This window comes from Harpia harpyja, chromosome W (genome assembly GCF_026419915.1).
Source record: "Harpia harpyja isolate bHarHar1 chromosome W, bHarHar1 primary haplotype, whole genome shotgun sequence".
Lineage (NCBI taxonomy): Eukaryota > Metazoa > Chordata > Aves > Accipitriformes > Accipitridae > Harpia > Harpia harpyja.
Window position 1 is genome coordinate 11,008,623 of NC_068968.1, and position 17,344 is coordinate 11,025,966.

General features: G+C 43.6%; 1 protein-coding gene across 6 annotated transcripts in view; it reads left to right on the top strand.

Annotated features, from left to right (window-relative positions):
- The first annotated feature begins 211 nt into the window (after nucleotides 1–211).
- The window catches only part of LOC128136116 (solute carrier family 12 member 2-like), a 109,601-nt gene continuing 92,468 nt past the window's right edge, over nucleotides 212–17,344 (top strand). For 5 of the 6 annotated variants that reach the window (XR_008233261.1, XM_052775259.1, XM_052775255.1 and 2 more), the window contains exon 1: nucleotides 212–1,690. Coding sequence is in view for 5 of the 6 variants with exons in the window: in XM_052775259.1 (XP_052631219.1) it covers nucleotides 1,088–1,690 (603 nt within the window). In the remaining variant the exon portion in view is untranslated. The remainder of the gene's footprint in view (nucleotides 1,691–17,344) is intronic. The other variant, XM_052775256.1, reaches the window with a different exon arrangement.

The window sequence follows — 17,344 nt, forward strand, 5'->3', positions numbered from 1 at the left end:
AAGTATATGTTTTTTTGTTCTTTTGTAGAATAGTGTTTGAATAGGAAACACTCGTGAAAGGATCGGTGTCCCCATCTTTTGAATCTACTGAAGCATTCTCATCTTTTATGCACACATACATCCCTAAAATTGAAATACTTCCTCTAAGTGACTGTTAAAAAACCCCCAAACACCCACAAACAAACAAACAAACAAACTAACTTTGTTTTAAAACTCCAGTCCTTTTCTGCTGGATTATGTCAACAAATTTGTTGTGAATTTAAACAAAATATGTAGAGATGAGGTGAGCTAGAAAACAGACGTTGGCACTCAGACGTTGCTAGATAAAGAACTTAAAAAAATAATTTAAAAAATCACATAATTAGGAAAAACAACTGAATGGAACCAAGAAGTAGAAACACCGCTCCCCACGCGCGAGGTTGATGCGCTAGCAGCCATAGTTTCGGCCGTGAGGAGTTGCGCCGGGCTCGGGAGTCACTTTTGCCACTGTAGTGAGAAGCTGGCAGAGTCTCGGGAGCAAGCAGAGCAGGCGGCGCTGGCGGCCTCGCCGCCCCCCAGCATCTCACGTCCTCCTGAGCAGGGAAGAGAGCGAGGTGAGGCGATACTGGCCGGGTTCGCGTCCAAGTTCCTGTCTTTCCGGAGCAGGGATCAGATAGAACAGCCGGATGGAGGGAGTGAGGCATCAGAAACCTCTTCCTTCCCGGCCTAGGGGAACCTGTGCCGCTCCCAGAGCGCTCCGTGGCGCTCTCAGAGCGGCGGGCGCTGGGTGAGCTGCGGGGACGCGTCCTTGCGTAACGGGAGGACTGAGGAGGCCGGGGCAGCGCGAGAGTGAGCGAAAAGTAGCTGTAGAGGGGGAGGGAGCGGGTGCTACCGCCTCTCTCCAGAGCAGTGGCGGCTGCACCGGCAGCATCATCACTTGGCGCTGCGGAGGGGGGCGGGCCGTGCGCGGGGCCTTGCGTTGCCTCTGATGCAGTTCTGTCCTGGGCGCTGGTTGGCGGTTTAAAGCACTGGAGCTGTCGTCGCGAAGGGGGTTCAGAGCACCAAGGATTGTTGTTGTGTGTTGTCCTCAGTCTCCCAAGGAGGAGACATGGAGGGGAAACAGCCCGGCTCTGCGGAGCAGAAGACGGTTACTGAGCTTAAGGCCGTGAGTGAAGAGCCGTACTTGGAGGACAAGGATGCGGCAGCAGGCGGTGCAGAACCGGCCGTGGCAGTCGATGATGTGCTGAGTAGACCGCTGGGTCCCACGCCGAGCCAGAGCCGCTTTCAGGTCGACCTGGTCACCGAGGGCTTCGGCCGTCCAGCAGAAGCGGCCGAAAAGGCGGGCAGGGAAGGCAGCATGCTGGGGAAGAGCAGTGAGGAAGCCAAGGGCAGGTTTCGGGTGAACTTCGTGGACCCGTCAGCCGGCGATGAGACCTCAGGGGAGTCTGGCGGTGGCAGTTCGGAGGGCGGCAACGTCAGCTTGCAAAACGGCGGCGACGCAATGCTGAACGAGGGCAGCCTCCACTCGGGGGGGCGGCACCATCACCACTACTACTACGATACTCACACTAGCACCTACTATCTGCGCACCTTCGGCCACAACACCATGGACGCTGTGCCCCGGATAGACCACTACCGCCACACGGCTGCCGACCTGGGAGAGAAGCTCATCCGGCCTAGTCTGGCCGAGCTGCATGATGAGCTGGACAAGGTGAGTGGCTGCGGCATCCCCGCGGCTGGCCGTTACCCGGCCGTTCCCTGCCCCTCCTCCGTCCCTCCGTTCTTGTCGGAGGGGACGGCGGCACCCCCAGGACCGCCCTTGCCTACTGCAAGGTCTGCCCTCGGCCGACGCAGGGACATCTTGATGACATGCTTACTTCTCTGGGCTTGTTTTCACTCTGGCTGCCTTCTACATTTGACTGAAATGCATGTAGGTTTTCATAGGAGGAAAAAGCCCATTGTGGTCTTAAAAAGACACAAACAGTGCAATTGAATTGAAACATTTATTTTTACATATACATATATAAATTTTCATGGCACAGTGGGTCTTTTTTCCATCTCTCTCTTGGAGATGGACCCCATCATAAGAAGTAGTGTATGTAGGGCAAATGTTTTCTCTGGAACTGAGAGGGGTATTGCCGATCAAGTGGTTTTCCATTGGTAATTTATATTGCCTTCAGCAAATAGGAAACTAAAGGGCTGCAAGGGCTATTAGGTTGGGGAGGGGAATGAAAATGTTTGGAAGAGATGCTTAAAAAAAATAGAAGGATGTGTCAGCTTTCAGTAGTGACAAGAGGTTTATCTGCTAACCAGATGAAAATGCATGCTGTCTCTCCTCTCCCTGCACACATAATCTTCAACCAAACTGTTACCTGGTATGATGCTGAAGGCTGCACAGATATATCTGAGGTCCCTTTCTTGTTAAGTAATGTCCTGGTTTCAGCTGGGATAGAGTTAATTTTCTTTCTAGTAGCTGGTATAGTGTTATGTCTTGGGTTCAGTATGAGAAGAATGTTGATAACAAAACTGATGTTTTCAGTTGTTGCTAAGTAATGTTTAGTCTAAAGTCAAGGATTTTTCAGCTTCTCATGCCCAGCCAGCAAGAAGGCTGGAGGGGCACAGGAAGTTGGGAGGGGACACAGCCAGGGCAGCTGACCCAAACTGGCCAAAGGGGTATTCCATACCATGTGACATCATGTCTAGTATATAAACTGGGGGGAGTTGGCCTGGGGGTGGATCGCTGCTCGGGAACTAACTGGGCATCGGTCAGCGAGTGGTGAGCAATTGCGTTGTACATCACTTGTTTTGTATATTCCAATCCTTTTATTATTATTGTCCTTTTATTATTGTTGTTATTATCATTATTATTTTCTTCCTTTCTGTTCTATTAAACTGTTCTTATCTCAACCCACGAGTTTTACCTTTTTCCTTCCGATTCTCTCCCCCATCCCACTGGGTGGGGGGGAGTGAGTGAGCAGCTGCGTGGTGCTTAGTTACTGGCTGGGGTTAAACCACGACAAGTAATATCTTCAGTCGTCCTAAATAGTCCAATGTGACAAGGCATTGTGATCAAAGCTTCATAAATTTTGAGGCTGTGCATGTGTGGTGGGTTGACCCTGGCTGGATGCCAGGTGCCCACCAAAGCCGCTCTATCACTCCTCCTCCTCAACTGGACAGGGGAGAGAAAATATAACGAAAGGCTCATGGGTTGAGATAAGGACAGGGAGAGATCACTCACCAATTACCATCATGGGCAAAACAGACTTGACTTGGGGAAAATGAATTTAATTTATTGCCAATCAAATCAGAGTAGGGTAATGAGAAATAAAACCAAATCTTAAAACACCTTCCCCCCACCCCTCCCTTCTTCACGGGCACAACTTCACTCCCAAATTCTCTACCTCCTCCCCCCAAGCGGCACAGGGGGACGGGGAATGGGGGTTGTAGTCAGTTCATCACACGTTGTCTCTGCCGCTCCTTCCTCCTCAGGGGGAGGACTCATCACTTTTCCCCTGCTCCAGCATGGGGTCCCTCCCATGGAAGACAGTTCTCCATGAACTTCTCCAATGTGGGTCCTTCCCACAGGCTCCAGTTCTTCACGAACTGCTCCAGCGTGGGTCCCTCATGGGGTCACAAGTCCTGCCAGAAAACCTGCTCCAGCATGAGCTCCTCTCTCCATGGGGTCACAGGTCCTGCCAGGAGCCTGCTTCAGCGCGGGCTTCCCACGGGGTCATAGCCTCCTTCGGGCATCCACCTGCTCTGGCGTGGGGTCCTCCAGAGGCTGCAAGTGGATATCTGCTCCACTGTGGACCTCCATGGGCTGCAGGGGGACAGCCTGCCTCACCATGGTCTTCACCATGGGCTGCAGGGGAATCTCTGCTCCAGCGCCTGGAGCACCTCCTCCCCCTCCTTCTTCACTGACCTTGGTGTCTGCAGCGTTGTTTCTATTACATGGTCTCACTCCTCTCTCTGGCTGCAGTTTCTGTGCCGCAGCAACTTTTCCCCTCCCTTCTTAAATATGTTATCCCAGAGGTGCTACCACTGTCGCTGATTGGCTCAGCCTTGGCCAGCAGCGGGTCCGTCTGGGAGCCAGCTGGCATTGGCTCTGTCGGACATAGGGGAAGCTTCTCACAGCTTCTTACAGAAGCCACCCCTGTAGCCCCCCCGCTACCAAAACTTTGTCATGCAAACCCAATACAGCATGTCAAGCTTTTTCAATTTTGGCGTAGCAAGTATGTTATTGGAGACAAGTTACAGTGAAAGCTTATTTGCATGGTAGGTTCTTTATTAAAAGGCAAACTTTAGCTGAACTAGGAATTAATTTGCTGTAATTTTGAGATCATAGTGTAAGGGAAGCCAGATTAAAATATTACAATGCTGTTTTCTTGCAGTCTTTCACTTATTATAGGTGGAATTCCACAAGAAAACATGTTCTTTTAAGGCTCTCCTGTTTCTTTTAATATCTCGCTGTTTAACATTAGTTTATGTAATATGTAATGGATAATACTGCTTCTTAATTTTTTTATATAAAATGTGTGCTATAGTTACATAATTCCTAAAATAGGAGTAGCCCACATATACCATATAAACAGACTTTTTAGTAATTGTAGAACTGTAACTTCTGTTAAGAGAATTGGTTGACAAAACGCTTAGTTTTTCAGCCTACTGGAAAGGGGCAAGAAAATAGATGTACTTCATCTACATGTCTAATGGTGAGATCCTTGTCCTTTGAAGTCAATGGGATAAACTCGCATCAGCTTGAACGGAGCTATCCTGAGTATGTTTTTTACCCCCGTCCCCCTCCTCCCGAAGTGTTTGTGTGTGTTTGTTTGGTTTTTGTTTAGAAACCGTGACCCTTCATCTGTTCAGACTGAAGTAATTTTTTGAAGTTGCAAGGAAGTATCTCAGCAGCACATCTAAGATTAAATATAAAAATAATTACTAACTGTAACAAATTACTGTTGCCTTTCATGTTCCCTTCTAATGGAATTAACTGACTTTTTTTCTTTAATCTCTTTACAAGTTACTGTTGAGTAATGGTCAGTTACTGTTAGATTGTAAATAAATCAGTAACATAAGTGAAAACATTGGGGGGGTATCTGTGTCGTGTTCCCCCCCCCAACTTCTGATTTCTGATTTGTGCTAGGATTAGAGGATGGAGAAAGGGGCAAGTCCCTAGATATTCTGTTTGTAAGCGGAATGTTACTTGAATATCTGAGCTTGGCAGCCAGGACTTCAGTGTGTTTATATTGTAGCAGTCAAGGAAGCTCTTTGTGACACTGGTAAGACACTTCAGCACAGTATTTAACTTATTCTGAAAGTATAGTTTCTAAAAGTATAGTTTCTTCATATTTTATTAGAAAACATAGTAAGGGATTTTCTTGATAGGTTATTGCATACAGGAGCTGTGAGTGACCTAACTATTGTATCACTATCAAACTCTCTACATGAGGACTTTTTTCTTTAAGAAATGGTGTTGTGTCCCTTCTCCTCCCCCCCCCCAAAAAAAAAAAAGGGCGGTGGTGGAATCTGAAACTTTTGTTACACTTGTTACTGTACTTCGATATTAATTCTGAGAACAGTCATGTGTATAAACTTCAAAAGTGAAGTTGGAGTTCTGCGTAGTGAATAACTCAGCTGTTCTGCTGTTGGATGTTTCATTTCCAAAGCAATTAATGTGTTAGCAAGCAGTGAGACTTATGTGAAAAAGGGAAGCACTTTTTTCAGTTCAGACTTATAGAAGTAGTTTGTGTGAGATAGCATTGAGAACACAGAAGGTTTAATAAGGGTGTGTCATACATAATAATGGCATTGGATACCTACTTTTTCCCCATCTCTGGAATATAAAATATACTGTATCTGCGATTATATACTTCCTTTCTGGCCACAGAGTGCTGCTAACTCTTAGTTCAGGATGGTGCCACACTTTTATATGAGAGATATTCATGAAACACTGTTGTGGGTTGGGTTTTTTTTTTTGGTAGTGTTTCATGGGACCTCTTGTCTCCTTTCCCAAAGTGGCTTCAGTTCCTGCTGATTAATGGTCAGTGTTGAATAATGCCATGCATTAAAGAGGATATTTCATGGACTTTTACAAACTTGAAAAATTAAACTCCTTCCTTCAGCTGTGATTTTTGCCTTAACTTAACTTGTACAATATGTATGCCAAAGACTTAATAGGGCAGCTGGTATAAATGTCCTAGTACCACTGAATAAAACTTTCACTAAGTGAAGGCCTAGTGTTATACCTACAAAATGCTTGATTTGCTATGGGAACTATAATTCATTTTTTGGTTTGATTTAGCTTCTTGACCCAGTACATCAAAGTTGGCAGTTATTTTTTGTCAAGATTGATCCAAAAATCTCTTAACCAGTAATGTGATTCACTGCTTTGCATTTAGCTATTTCATTTTACAGTTAAAATTTGCACTATTCTTGTTTTCCTTTTAAAAGGTAAATATATGTTGGGACTTGTTACAGTAAAATTAATGCTAGTGCCAGTTAACAGAATTTTTTTGTTTTGTTTACAAGATTCATATGTCTAACTGTTTTTCTGATTTATGTTTTCACAGAAAAGCACTATTTGAGGAAGATGCATATACATACACAAGGGGTAACTTTTGTCTTGTTGTTGTGATGTTTAACCACCTCGAGTGTTATTTAGTCATTCCAACAGTAATTTTTATAGTAAAAAGGAAAGGGGTTTTTCTTGAAACTGGTTGTGGAAACACAACTGGGAGATGCTCTGCTCTAATGTGGATGAATTGCATACTGCTGAACTTTGTCTTCCATGTTCAGTTTCAAGCAAGGGGGCTTGTCTTCAGTTACCACTGGCTGTAGATAGCCAAGGTGACCAGTGCTTAACCAATTAGTATGAATTAATCTTTGTTTCCTTTAGAGAGGTTTTTTTATCATCATCTTACAGTTTAGGATTATCTATTTTTTGCTTAGGGTTGACTACATCTTTAAGTAAAGCTATAGTCTGTAGAAGTTCCATCCTTGCTTTCAAATCTGCCTTAATATCTTTCTAAATGGAAAAAACGCTTTACCCTAATATCATAGACCTTATGGTTCTAGAAGGTGAAGACTTTTAAAATGTTCAAAAATGGACTGTGTTTTAGTTATTCATTACCATGCATTAACAGGTTTTTTTTTTTGTATAGCATTGCCTTAATTGGTGAGTTTATTCTTTTGAAAGAATGGGAAACTTTGCACTATGTGAATGATTCTGATTTAATGTCTTTTGTTCAGTCACTTACCGCTGTGATCAGTAGACAATATGTGAACTGAGCCCTCTACTGGTAGCTTTGCTCTGTTTGTTAAATACCTACTGAACATACTAGTTGTTTCCCTTGACAGACTAGAAGGCAGTGATCTCGGAGGAAGATTTTCACTTTCTTCTCTTCTGCTCCCCCGCACCCCCCCCGGACAAACAAAAGACACTTAAAAACAAAACTGCACTTTGCTTCCTCCCATACAGAGAAATCCATGCACCTTTCCTCTGAATTTGGAGACAGGAGTAAGAAAAAAAGGCAACATTATTGGTAGCTTTGAGGCAAGATGGATTGTGAGTTAAAAAAACCCACAAAACCCAAACAAAAAAGACCCCAAAACAAAACCTACAAACCCAACAAGTTGTGTCTAACAATCTGTAAAGAAAGCAGAGTTCAACTAAAGATGCACAAAAGACTAAAAGATGACTCTAGGCTATCAAGTTTGCTGACCATGTCACATAAGGTCTGTCTTTTTAAAACTGGTTCCTCCCCTTTCCCTGTATTAGAAGACTGAGACCATTTTGCTGATAGAAGTCTTCTTGAAGTACTTTGCTGAATTTACTTGTGGTCGGTAGGCCTCTTGGTTCTTTAGTCAATGTAATTTAATTCAAATAGCTTCTTTCCCTTCTTGTTATTTATGTTTGTATACAGTACTTGAATTTTCTTTCTGAATGTCATCTTACTAAAATAAAACAAGACAAGCTCTTTTAGTCTTGTTCTCTGTGCATTTGGACATCCTAGAATCACAAAAACATTGAGGTTGGAAGGGACCTCTTGAGATCATCTAGTCCAACCCCCCCTGCTCAAGCAGGGTCACTGTCGTGGTTTAACCCCAGCCAGCAACTAAACACCACGCAGCCGCTCACTCACTCCCCCCCAACCAGTGGGATGGGGGAGAAAATCAGGAAAAGAAGCAAAACCCGTGGGTTGAGATAAGAACGGTTTAATAGAACAGAAAAAGAAGAAACTAATAATGATAATGATAACACTAATAAAATGACAACAGCAATAATGAAAGGATTGGAATGTACAAATGATGCGCAGTGCAATTGCTCACCACCTGCCGACCGACACCCCGCCAGTCCCCGAGCGGCGAATCCCTGCCCCCACTTCCCCGTTCCTATACTAGATGGGACGTCACATGGTATGGAATACACCGTTGGCCAGTTTGGGTCAGCTGCCCTGGCTGTGTCCTGTGCCAACTTCTTGTGCCCCTCCAGCTTTCTCACTGGCTGGGCATGAGAAGCTGAAAAATCCTTGACATTAGTCTAAACCCTACTGAGCAACAACTGAAAACATCAGTGTGTTATCAACATTCTTTGCATACTGAACTCAAAACATAGCACTGTACCAGCTACTAGGAAGACAGTTAACTCTATCCCAGCTGAAACCAGGACAGTCACCTAGAGCAAATTGCCCAGGACCATGTCCTGGTTGGGCTTTGAATATCTCCATGGATGGAGACTCCACAACCTCCCTGGGCAACCTGTTCCAGTGTTTGACTGCCCACACAGTAAAACAGTGTTTTCTCGCGTTCAGATGGAATTTCACATGTTTCTATTTGTGACCTTTGTCTCTTGTTGTCATGGTTTAACCCCAGCCAGCAACTAAGACCCACGTAGCCACTCACTTGCTCCCCCTCCTCAGCTGGACAAGGGAAAGAAAATATAACAAAAGGCTCGTGGGTCGAGATAAGAACAGAAATCACTCAACCAATTACTGTCACAGGCAAAACAGGCTCGACTTGGGGAAAATTAACTTAATTTATTGCCAGTCAAATCAGAGTAGGATAATGAGAAATAAAACCAAATCTTAAAACGCCTTCCCCCCACCCCTCCCTTCTTCACGGGCACAGCTTCACTCCCAAATTCTCTACCTACTCTCCCCAGTGGCACAGGGGGATGGGGAATGGGAGTTACGATCAGTTCATCACACGTTGTCTCTGCCGCTCCTTCCTCCTCAGGGGGAGGACTCCTCACACTCTTCCCCTGCTCCAGCATGGGGTCCCTCCCACGGGAGACAGTCCTCCACGAACTTCTCCAACGTGGGTCCTTCCCACGGGCTGCAGTTCTTCACGAACTGCTCCAGCATGGGTCTCTTCCACGGGGTGCAGTCCTTCAGGAGCACACTGCTCCAGTGTGGATCCCCCACGGGGTCACAAGTCCTGCCAGGAAACTGCTCCAGCGCAGGCTTCCCACGGGGTCATAGCCTCCTTCGGGCATCCACCTGCTCCGGCGTGGGTCCTCCAGGGGCTGCAGGTAGATATCTGCTCCACTGTGGACCTCCACGGGCTGCAGGGGGACAGCCTGCCTCACCATGGTCTTCACCATGGGCTGCAGGGGAATCTCTGCTCTGGTGCCTGGAGCACCTCCTCCCCCTCCTTCTTCACTGACCTTGGTGTCTGCAGGGTTGTTTCTATTACATGGTCTCACTCCTCTCTCTGGCTGCAGTTTCTGTGCCGCAGCAACTTTTCCCCTCCCTTCTTAAACATGTTATCATCAGAGGTGCTACCACTGTCGCTGATGGGCTTGGGCTTGGCCTTGGCCAGCGGCAGGTCTGTCTTGGAGCCGGCTGGCATTGGCTCTGTCAGACATAGAGGAAGCTTCTAGCAGCTTCTTACAGAAGCCACCCCTGTAGCCCCCCTGCTACCAAAACCTTCCCACGCAGACCCAATACACTTGTCCTGTCAGCGGGCACTACTGAGAAGTCTGGCTCCCTCTTCTTCATTCCCTCTCTTCAGGTAGTCATATACATTGATAAGAATCCTCCTTGTGCCCTCTCTTCTCCATGCTAAACAGTCCTAGCTCTCTCAGCCTTTTTTCATAGGAGAGATGCTCTAGTCCCTTAATCATCTACGTGGCCCTTTGCTGGACTCTCTCTACTATGTCCATGTCTCTACTGTATTGGGGAGCCCAGAACTGGACACAGTACTCCAGGTGCGGCTTCACCAGTGGTGAGTAGAGGGAAAGGATCACCTCCCTCAACCTGCTAGCAACATTCCTCCAAATGCAGCCCAGGATACTGTTGGCTGCCTTGGCTGCAAGGGCACATTGCTGGCTCATGTTCATCTTAGTGTCTACCAGGAGCCCCCCAGGTCCTTTTCTACCAAGCTGCTTTCCAACTGGTCAGCCCCCAGCATATACTGGTGCATGGGGTTGTTCCTCCCCAGGGGCAGGACTTTGTACTTCCCCTTGTTGAACCGCATGAAGTTCCTGTCAGCCCATTTCTCCAGCCTGTCGAGGTCCCTTTGGATGACAGCACAAACCTTGGGTATATTATCAGCCACTCCTCCCAATTTTGTATCATCTGCAAACTTGCTGAGGGTGCACTTTGTTCATTTGTCCAGATCATTAATTAGGATGTTGAACAGGATTGGCCCCAGTATTGACCCCTGTGGTACACTGCTAGTTACTGGTCTCCAACTGGACTTTGTGATGCTGATCACAACCCTCCAGGCCTGGCCATTCAGCCAGTTTTCAGTCTACCTCACTGTCTACTTATCTAACCCGTACTTTGTCAGCTTGTCTATGATGTAGAAGTCTTTAATTTGTACCTGTTCTCATTCATCATTCTTGGAAAAACACTGAGCTCTATGCACCTGTACTCAGATGAGGCTTTACTAGCATCATGTAAAATGACATCTTAATGCTTTTTATAATCTGTGTGGAAAATCCTCGCTTTACTGATCCTGATACCACACACAACGTTTTTTTCCATGATGGTGATAGTGACTGCTCTGTTTGCAGTAGTAACTCATATTAGTCCTCCAGGGTTTGTATTTTATAAGGACCATGTTTATTTTGTAATTTTACATTGTATAAACCTCCTAATCTGATTTTTGTGATGAGTCTTTAGTCTGAAGGGGAAATTCTAATTGTAACGGCTCAGCAGTGGTAATTTGTGACTGAGGAATGATCTGGCATGGAGGAGGGCCTAACTGCAAGAAGGGGTTAAACTAGCTGGAAGTAGGAATGCTAGAGACAGAAGGACTCCTTGTAAGGCAGTGAAGTTTCCCTGGGTGATGAGATAAGAAACAGCCTCAGCATTGTCCTGTAGAACATCCTGGAATTTGAGTGCTCAGGGCCCAAGCTCAGGGGCCACCTTTGGGCAGCAGAGCTGGGCTGGGGGATGGACCCAGGTGCAACCGCTCTTGGGATTGGTGCTGGTGCAAGTATATATAAGGAATCTGCTTGTGACACATCTTTGCAGATTCCATGTAGAACAGCTTGTTGTGGTAGGACTCTGCCCAATGCGTTGTTCATTATATGTTTCTTTTTAAGCACGAATGTGTGTTTAATTTGCCTCAAAGAGTACCATAAAAATTCCCCAACAAGTCCAAAATACTTGTACAATAATATTCAATTATCTTTCTTCAGCAAACTGCTAGTATTGTTCTTACTACTTTGCTTTTGTTTTGTTCTAGAAAAGCTGGAAATAACTGAGCAATATGAACAGGTTATAGTTTGACAACCCAACTGTGGGCTGCTGCTAAAAGGGGTAAACTCTTGTGCTCTCTTGTGCTGACATTTGTATTTATACAACTTTTGAGTTGGATCTGGAAACTGGTTTAGCTTACAGAAAGTAAACAAAAAATCCAAACCTGCAGAAATATCCATCACTGGATGAGCTGGGTCAGTTCCCTGATCCAATACTGTGAAACCCCTTGTTGTCCCACAAGCGGGGTTCGATACCTGGTGTGCAATGAGCCAGTCTTACACACAGAGCTGAGATATTTGTTTATTTCATGTCTGCGCAGAGATGGGTGCCAGGTGGTGACTCCACAAAGCTGGCACCCCACACCAAAGAAATACAATGTATTTATGATAGCATATATCCATACATTCTGTATGGTATGTCTAAATATTTTGATGATTTTAATATTTTGTACCAGCCGTGGAAACTGGTTTGCTGCTAGATGACTGTAAAAGTGAGATTTGGTAAATAATTATTAGAAATCTTATACTAACACTATGATTGAAACAATAGACAAAAGTGTAGCCAAGTAATTAACTAGTAGAGGTAGTTACTCTCAAGTTTGGCAGTTCTTGGCTCTTATGACTAGATGTTCCTGTACGCTAGATGAGAACAATGTTGAAACTGACCACATGTGATTGAAACTGCGTTAAGCTTCAAGATCAAAGGACAAGGATGATGAACAAAGACTTGAAGGTCAGCCAACAGAACTTCAAATGGGTCGGTGGTCGCAAAAGCAGCCCTTTGACTCAAATGAAGAACCATTGCACATGATTGGATGTAGGCAGTACTAAGATAATCAGTTACAATAATTTTTATGTATATGTATACTAATCTGATTAATATGTAATTAGTTACTCCATGTAACCTGTTTGTGCTGAAGCTGTGGCGTGTACGCTAGGTGGAATTATCCCCTGTGCATCCAGTGCTGCAATAAAGGATGCCTGCTTTCTAAAACTCCAAAACAAGCCTTAGAGAGTTTCTTCGACTGGCTTTTCGGTATCATTTATTCTGTTACATTATTAGTAAAAACCCGCCTAAATTTACATTCATTGGTTAGTAGTCATCATCTCATCTACTATTGGCCAGTTATATTTAAATTAGCATGGGTGCTCCTTGCAGTCGTGAGGGTGGGGCAAGTTCTTCCAGCCTTGAATTGAGTCGGAGGCCGCGATCTCACCCTGCCGCCTTTACCTTTCCCTTAGTTCATGCTGCTTTGGCAATCATCTGGCCTTCGGCACCTTCTGGAGCAGGATGTTTCCTTTTATCAGTCTTTATTTAGGTTCCCTCTTCAAGGGTGTAGTGGTTAGCAAAGCTTGCATAGTTTATACAAAGTAATCAGGCTTGCATAGTGAAGCTATTGAGTAATGGTCCTCCTTAAAGGACAATGTATCATGTTTAACCCTAAATTGAGCAGTATCACCACGGCTAGGCTGTAACTCAAACATATGAGGACACCCTGAGCACTAATGTCAGGAGAAGGCCTGGTAATTTGTCAGCAGAGTACAACTAGAGCACCCTTTTGGTGGAGCATGTTCTTTAGTTTACTAATCTTAGCTGATAATACTGTCACTATCAATAAGACTAGTTTAAGACAAGAACCTGAAAGAACAGCAATGTTTTCTCTCTAGTTTGGCTGTTTTTCTTTCAGCATAAGCTGTTTCAGAATTGAGGAAGGTGCTACAGAATGAATATTAATTTTCTTCTTCAGATTAACTTTTTCCCTTTGGGTACTCTATTTGATTAGGTCTAATCTGATTTCTCTTTTTGAAGAACAACGTTCATGTAAAGAAGTGGACTGGCAAGATCAATATCTTGGAAGTTATTCAAACCTGTGTACTGTATCTTCAACTGCATCCTTCAGAACTCTTTCTAAAGCCCAATATAATATTCAAGCAACATGGGCAGCCACAAATCCAACTTTTAATTTTTTTTAATAGCAATTATTATGCTAATTTGTTAACTATTACCTATAATCAATCAATACATAAATCTTAATACTGCCCTTAAAATTGTTTGCCTTTCAGTATTTTGGAAGTTATCTGGTTCTTGGAACTTGAGCACATGGAACATCTTTGATTTATTTCTCTACTTTAGCATGCTGATTAGGCCTGATAAAATTACAATTTTTTTTTTTCTGTGTATTTAAAAACAAACCAACCAACCTAAAATGCATTATGTGGGTCTGATGAATTTAACTGACTTAAGGATATTGGGGGGGGGGGGGTGGGGGGATTCCTATCCAGTCTCAGTCTGAGGCCATTTTAACAAGGAAGCTCATCTCTTGCATCTTCATTTTGCCAGTTAACTTTTCTTCAAATGAGCTACTTTTTGTTTCAGATTATTCAGGTTTTTGAATTCAAAACCAATAGCAACATCTGTTGTGGCTGTAAAGATAACTGTCAGTGCCAGGTTAGTGTTTCAACTTATTCTGAGGGTTTACATGGTACAGAAACCCTGAATATTTTTCTTGTAATCTTACTCTTCAACTGTAGGCAGTTTGGCAACTTTGGTCTGAATGTAATTTTGTGCCAATACAAGTGTTGTGTGAATGTACCAGCTCTGTGCTAGCTCATGGTAATGTGCTTTTAGCTATATCCACCAGTTGGTGGTGTGACTTATTAAAAATACAGGCAATGCTTAATTGATTTATTTTGTTTGGGTTTTTTAATTACTTGACTGTGTAGTCTATTATGACTATAGTTTAAATTTAATTTTCATGAACTTATTACACTTAGAAATAGACTTCTAATTAAAAAGGGAAGTTTTATAAGGTTACTGCTGCCATACTGTGATATAATTACTCCTCCTTTGACTCTTCAATGGGAAGTGCATAATACTCTGTTTTGTAGATATGGATGAGAATCGAAGGTTTTCAGAGTAAAAATTCTTCAAGTTAACCTTTTTTGGGGTGGTGTGTATAAGACTGGGGAATTCCCTGTGTTGAAAACAAGTTCTTGAGCAAGGCTGAAACAGGAATTTTTAGCTATATTTACAGACCAATGTATTTCTTGGACTATACTTAAATATGCAAAAACTGCTATGCAGGTAGCTTGCTAATATGGTTTGATTCAGCTCTTAAGCATTTAAATGCTGCATCTGCTTCATTCTGGAGAACAAGAAAACTGTATGACACTTGAAAGGTCTCTAGCTGTTAGAGATGTATTAGGCTTATGTTTTTCAGATAATCGAATGAAAACTACCTGTGTTCAGAATCTGGATCTGTTGTCCTAAGAAATGTGGTTTCTCTCCATCTCAATGGATATCCAAAGGAATATGACAATCAATATACAGTGATGAATAACTATTTTGATCTTCACTTGCAGTACAGTGATTCTTCTGGAAAGGATCAAATACATTGGTGCAATAAGGGAGATAGTAGTTTGGTTCTGGGAAGGGCGGGGACGGTGTTAAAACTTCCAGCTCTGATGTTCCTCACCAGACAGTCCTAATTCTCCCCTGTAGAGATCTATAAAATCTGAAGGGTAAGACTTGACTAAAACTGGAAAGGACTTACCACAGATGTACACAAAACCAGGAGTACTTATAGTGAACCATCAGAACCAGAACTGGGATGTGAGTTTTCTAAAGATAATTGCATATGTTCTTCCTGGCTAGGATGTGTTCTTGAGGTGTGAAGTATACTATATGTATTTCTTCCTTTTAAGTTGGATAGATTGGTTGCATCTGCAATTTGTACAGGAAGTCATGCCTCCTTTCTGTAACTAGACGTTAATGAGAAAATTTCCTGTTAACTAGAATAAGTGGAAACTTGACAAGATATTTCCTGGCAAAGGAAGATTTGGGTGTGAGTGTGGTGTTGGGTTTGGTTGGGTGTCGGGTGTGGTGTGAGTGGGTTGGTTTTTGGGTTTTTTTGGTGTGTGTGTGGTTTTTGGGTTGGTTGGTTTGTGTGGATTTGTTTGTTTGTTCGTTTGTTTTTAATGGTGCAGACTATGTTGATTATTACTTGCCAGGAAGGCCTACAGTATTTCTGGGAGCGAGCAACATGAACATTGTGAGTCTATCATGAGACAGCCACATTGAATGGCTGCTGAATAGAGGTCTTTACTCTTTTGTCTTTCATTCTCTCATCATCAACTTGCCCAGAGTATTCATATCCTCCTATGCTTAAGGAAGGATGTGTAAATCTACACTTGAGGATGTAGAGAGGTGTGGTGGTCGTGGTGTGGGTGTGTTGATCGGTTGTGTATTTTTTGTGTTGCGTGTGTGTTTTTTGGTTGTTGGTTGTTTTTTTTTTAACCTTGATGCTGGTGTCAAACACTCTTGTTCTCAGTAATGTTTTTGGTGTGTAGGAAAAAAAAACCAAACCCAAACAAACAATTTACTTCAGATGGGACACCAGACTCCTGTGTACCCGTGGATGTCAATATCTATCTATACTTCCTCTGGAGCTTTCCCTCTGTAAATATGGCTAGTCTTCATGTGTTTATTGAAGACGTGATCATGAAGCTTCTAGAGTTTGACTTCAGTTGCACCTTAGGATTGAGTGGTCTTTTTGGGAAGCCCTTTGGACGTACTGGACATTCCTGTTTCAAATGACCTCGTTGTCCACAATAATTACAACAGTCTACTGTTCCTTGAGGCCCACTGTATGTAAAATTTTTCCCTCTGCTTATGCCTTGAAGACCTCTGCATCCCTGCCCCCCTTAGTCTAGGACTGCTATTCAATGCTGCTGCCAATAGACTAGCTTTTTGTTCCTGTTTTTTCTTTTTTTTGCTTCAGCTGTCTTTCATCTCTTCCATTAAATACAAATGTAGCAATGATGACTATTTCATCCAATCCTTTGCCCTGCCATCCTGGCACATGTTTAGAAAAGTATTTCCTAATATCTGGGGCTGACCGATCTACAAAGAAAGATACCATTAGAGTTCGATTTTCCTCATTTTCAGGGTTGACTCCTCCTCCTCCAAACATTCTTACTTGTTTAACCAATCGGGCATAACATTCACAGTGGTGTTCAGCATTACCTTGCTAGCATTCTCGGACCTTAGCCCAATTTACAGTTTTCCTTCCTGCTTCCTTAGTTTAACAGTCCCCCTTTCACTCTTTGCAGCATATCTCTATCAGCTGATGAACTGAGGTCCCATCCTGGGTCACTAGCTAGCCATGGGGTTGTGCCTGGTGCTTCACTGGCCCATCTATGATTTGTTTCCCAGATTTTAATTTTCTAGTCTGAAGTAAAGACTGCCTCAAATAATGACTGCACGTCAGCCTGTGTAGGGTGCCGTGGTTTAACCCCAGCCAGCAACTAAGCACCACACAGCCGCTCACTCACTTCCCCCCAACCCAGTAGGATGAGGGAGAGAATCGGAAGGAAAAAGGTAAAACTCGTGGGTTGAGATAAGAACTGTTTCACAGAACAGAAAGGAAGAAACTAATAATAATAATAAAATGACAATAATAATAAAAGGATTGGAATATACAAAACAAGTGATGCACAATGCAATTGCTCACCACTGACCGACCAATGCCCAGTTAGTTCCCGAGCAGCGATCCCCCCAGGCCAACTCCCCTCAGTTTATATACTAGGCATCCTTGACTTAGTATAAACACTACTTAGCAATAACTGAAAACATCAGTGTTATCAACATTCTTC